Genomic DNA, 5,000 nt, shown 5'->3' on the forward strand with positions numbered 1-5,000 from the left:
ATAGTTCCCTGACTCGATAGTCCCCCGGCTCGATAGTTCCCTGACTCGATAGTCCCCCGGCTCGATAGTTCCCTGACTCGATAGTTCCCTGACTCGATAGTCCCCCGGCTCGATAGTTCCCTGACTCGATAGTCCCCCGGCTCGATAGTTCCCTGGTTCAATAGTCCCCCGGCTCAGTAGTTCCCTGACTCGCTCGATAGTTCCCTGACTCGTTGTCCCCTGGCTCGATAGTCCCCTGGTTCAATAGTTCCCTGACTCAATAGTCCCCTGAGTCGCTAGGTCCCCGGCTCGATAGTCCCTTGACTCGTTAGTCCCCTGACCGATAGTTCCCTGACTCGTTAGGTCCCTGGCTCGATAGTTCCCTGACTCGTTAGTCCCCTGGCTCGATAGTCCCCTGACTCGTTAGGTCTCCGGCTCGATAGTTCCCTGGCTCGTTAGTTCCCTGACTCATTAACCCCCTGACTCGTTAGTCCCGTGACTTCTTAGTTCCGTAGCTCGTTAGTCCATTGGCTCGATAGTTCCCTGACTCGTTAGTCCCTTGACTCGTTAGTCCCTTGACTCGTTAGTCCCTTGGCTCGTTAGTCCCTTGACTCGTTAGTCCCTTGACTCATTATTCCCCTGACTCGTTAGTCCCCTGACTCGATAGTTCCCTGACTCGTTAGTCCCCTGGCTCGATAGTTCCCTGACTCGTTAGTCCCCCAGCTCGATAGTTCCCTGACTCGTTAGTCCCCCAGCTCAATAGTTCCCTGGCTCGTTAGTCCCTTGACTCGTTAGTCGCCTGACTCGTTAGTCCCCTGACTCGTTAGTCCCTTGACTCGTTAGTCCCTTGACTCATTATTCCCCTGACTCGTTAGTCCCTTGACTCGTTAGTCCCCTGACTCGATAGTTCCCCTGACTCGTTAGTCCCCCGGCTCGATAGTTCCCTGACTCGTTAGTCCCCCGGCTCGATAGTTCCCTGACTCGTTAGACCCCTAACTTGTTAGTCCCTGGCTCGATAGTTCCCTGGCTCGATAGTTCCCTGACTCGTTAGTCCCCCGGCTCAATAGTCCCCCTGACTCGTTAGTCCCCTGACTCGTTAGTCCCCCTGATTCGATAGTCCCCTGGCTCGATAGTTCCCTGACTCGTTGTCCCCCGGCTCGATAGTTCCCTGGTTCAATAGTCCCCCGGCTCAATAGTTCCCTGACTCGTTTGTCCCCCAGCTCGATAGTTCCCTGACTAGTTAGTCCCCTAACTCGTTGGTCCCCTGGCTCAGTAGTTCCCTGACTCGCTCGATAATTCCCTGACTCGTTGTCCCCTGGTTCGATAGTTCCCTGGTTCGATAGTCCCCTGGTTCGATAGTTCCCTGGCTCGATAGTCCCCTGACTCGATAGTTCCCTGACTCGTTAGTCCCCTGGCTCAATAGTTCCCTGACTCGTTAGTCCCCTGACTTGTTAGTTCCCTGGCTCGATAGTTCCCTGATTCAGTAGTTCCCCGGCTAGTTAGTTCCTTGATTCTATAGTCCCCCGGTTCGTTAGTACCTCTCAGAAAGATCCAAAACGGTGAAATGCAGCTGAACTGGCGCTTTTGTTTTGCCAATGAACTTTGTGTTCTCATTGACTGATATTGCTTTCTGATTTCTTGCATTTAACCTTGATCAAAGACATGCAGACGAATGATGAATGAAGTCCACTTCTGACCAGCCATCCGCCTTCAGAGTCTTGGTGAAAACATGCTGCAGTTTACCCGTGCGCGGCGTGTGTTCCGTGGCCATCTGTTTCGCTGATTCGTAACATAGTGCTTTCCTGTTTCTCTCAGGTATGGTGACAAATACTGAAACTTAAAAGGGAGTGGTCTTTGATGTTTGAATAGTTCAGACTTCTTGTGTTAATGTTGTTACCATAGCATTCATCTTCTTTTCCTTCTTTTTCTTTATTCTCAACTCTGAAGAGTCACTCAGTGGGGCACCACACAGAGCTGTTCACTATTCCTCCAGGTCTGTTGCTCTCTCTCTCTCTCTCTCTCTTTGTCACACACACACACACACACACACACACACACACACACACACACACACACACACACACACACACACACCAGTCACCATTTTTTGTACTTTTTAAAAAATTTTTATTATCAAACATCTGACGAAACTCCATCAATGTGTTGTGCCTTAGTGACAACAATGCACAGGCAGGAAACTAGTGGGACGTGGTATCAGCTGCTTGTCCTAATCTTCTCCCTGTCCTTAATAAGCAATATGCCGTACTTAACTTCTGGAATTCTGCGTTGTGGAGGAGATGATAGGTAAGCTTAGTTTCAGTTTCATTTCCAAGGACTTAGGTGTGAAAGCTTGCGGACTGATCCACGAAATATGCATTAATTTTCATCATTTTTTTTAAAAACAGGTCAAATGTCTGACTTTCGACTAAACCCAACCCAGTGTGGCCAAGCCTCAGTTGTGACCCTACCCTAGAAAAACGTCTGTATAGTAATCGTCACAAAATGTGGTCACTATTGAAACCAACTGTAAAATTCACCATAGACTAAAATGATTTAAATGAAAGATAAAATTCTGTATTCACCAATCCAACCCGGCCAGTCTCATGGAGTAACTTGAAATGTCCGTGGCAGTAACATTCAGTGCCATGAAGCCAGTACAATAAAACGTCAACACCATGAAATCAAATGGCACACAAGCCGTGTCAGTCTTACTTGTACTCACCCCCATCCCATTCAGTCACACTGTAAAAGAAACGACAAAATCTTATGCTCAAATATAACCAGAGTATTATAAACAGGTTATCAGAACTGAAGACGCTTTCTAGTGAACACACACACACACACACACACACTTACACGCACGCGCGCACTACCGGTACTGATGTTAATTTCCCTGACACTAGGTTTTTTTGGGGGAAAAAACAAGCAATTAAAAAAACGTGACATCGAGTGCCGCTGTAAATCAGAAGTCAGCTTTTATGTTCGCTGTGTTTGTTATATACCATATCTGTGAAACTGCATGTTTGGTGGATTTCTGTTGTGCATGTGTGGGTGTGGGTGTGAATGTGTGTCTTCATGTTTTACATTTATTCGCTTATTTATCACCATTGTTGTCTTATTTATTTATTTATTTTATTTTTATTTATTTTTTTTAATCATTTTATTAGTATTACTATTATTATTACTACTACCTTTTTCTATATTATAATTATTATTCATTTATTTATGTAAGCTTATCTATTATTTATTCCCGTGTTGTTGTTGGGTTTTTTTTTCTTTTTTTTCTCAAGGCCTGACTAAGCGCGTTGGGTTACGCTGCTGGTCAGGCATCTGCTTGGCAGATGTGGTGTAGCGTATATGGTTTGTCCGAACGCAGTGACGCCTCCTTGAGCAACTGAAACTGAAACTGTTAGGCCTATATACACCGGTATTAATTCTTCAAAGCTGAACATTGTAGAATCAAACAAACAACTAAATAAATGTAAAAATGATCTATCAGAGCCGAAGCCTTAGACAGTAGTGCCGCGATATGATTTTCTGACACGTCATTAAGGACCCGTGATCAAGTTGTGATAACTCAGATAGCGGGAACGGCTGTAGGCTCGGGGATTTGACGATGGAGAAGGAAAGAAAGAAAGCTCGGCTGACAGAAACACCGGCACCATCACTACCCTCCCATCACACTATGGCACAACACCCATTCACAGACTTCCGCTTCTGCAGGGACCGGTACCGCGGGTTCATCACCACTCGGACAGACTCGAAAAACGTGTCGCGGACATTTTCCTGCGTCAGGGACGAGCACTCGAAGTAGCACTTGGCGCCGATGGAGCGCGCCATTTCCCTCCCTTGTTTGTAAGTGACGGGCATGTCTTCGGGGAGCTGCCGGCTATTGGTGCTGTCGGAGGACTGCTGAATCGCACTGGCCGTGTCCAGTCGGAGGTCCAGCTTCGTGCCCACCAGCACCAACGGCACGTTCGTCCCGTATTCTCGAACCTCAGGAAACCACTGAAAAGGAAAGTTTGGATTTCAGTGATAAGTCTCTGCTGGGAAACCACCGTCGTTCAGTTCCGTTCAGTTCATTTACTCAAGGAGGCGTCACTGCGTTCGGACAAATTTCATGTACGTAATAAACATTGAATTAAATCAAGTTAAAATAAGTAAGGTAAGATGCATACATAAACAAATATATAAGTAATTATTATTTCATTGAATTAATGAATTGATAAATTGAACTGAGAAGTGAAAGCAAAAAACAGGAAATGAAATAAGATAGACAAATAAGCTGGGATTTCGATTAGTCTTCTGCAAGCTCGAACTTCAGTAAACCACTGCAAAGGAAAGATTGGATTTGATGGGGTCTTCTGTAAACACACTGGAATGGAAAGTTTGGATCTGATAGGGCTTTCTGTAAACACACTGGAATGGAAAGTTTGGATCTGGTAAGGTCTTCTGTAAACACACCGGAATGGAAAGTTTGGATCTGGTAAGGTCTTCTGTAAACACACCGGAATGGAAAGTTTGGATCTGATAGGGCCTTCTGTAAACACACCAGAATGGAAAGTTTGGATCTGGTAGGGCCTTCTGTAAACACACCGGAATGGAAAGTTTGGATCTGGTAGGGCCTTCTGTAAACACACCGGAATGGAAAGTTTGGATCTGGTAAGGTCTTCTGTAAACACACTGGAATGGAAAGTTTGGATCTGGTAGGGCCTTCTGTAAACACACCGGAATGGAAAGTTTGGATTTGATAGGGACACTGGAATGAAAGTTTGGATTTGATAGGTCTTCTGCAGGTCATATACGATCAAATCATCTTCGTTCAGAATTTCGTGACAAAATGTACAAAGTCAAAACTTAGTCTCCTTGAGGAAAAGATAATTGAAGATTATTCTCTTACACATTTATTTTGTTTCTTGAAACCAGTCCGTTGTTCGTGTAAGTGCATTTACTGGTCAGGTGTTTTCTTGTAACTAAAAGTATGTATGTACGTGTTTGTGTGTGTGTGTGTGTGTGTGTGT

The 5,000-nt window shown here is 45.3% G+C and overlaps 1 protein-coding gene across 1 annotated transcript in view; it reads right to left on the minus strand.

Annotated features, from left to right (window-relative positions):
* Positions 1-2,092: 2,092 nt before the first annotated feature.
* The window catches only part of LOC143289109 (ras-related C3 botulinum toxin substrate 1-like), a 13,182-nt gene continuing 10,274 nt past the window's right edge, over positions 2,093-5,000 (minus strand). Inside the window, exon 5 of the mRNA XM_076597969.1 lies at positions 2,093-3,987. Within this exon, the coding sequence (XP_076454084.1) occupies positions 3,658-3,987 (330 nt within the window). The 3' untranslated portion in view covers positions 2,093-3,657. The remainder of the gene's footprint in view (positions 3,988-5,000) is intronic.

The sequence above is a fragment of the Babylonia areolata genome, chromosome 1 (genome assembly GCF_041734735.1).
Source record: "Babylonia areolata isolate BAREFJ2019XMU chromosome 1, ASM4173473v1, whole genome shotgun sequence".
Taxonomy (NCBI): domain Eukaryota; kingdom Metazoa; phylum Mollusca; class Gastropoda; order Neogastropoda; family Buccinidae; genus Babylonia; species Babylonia areolata.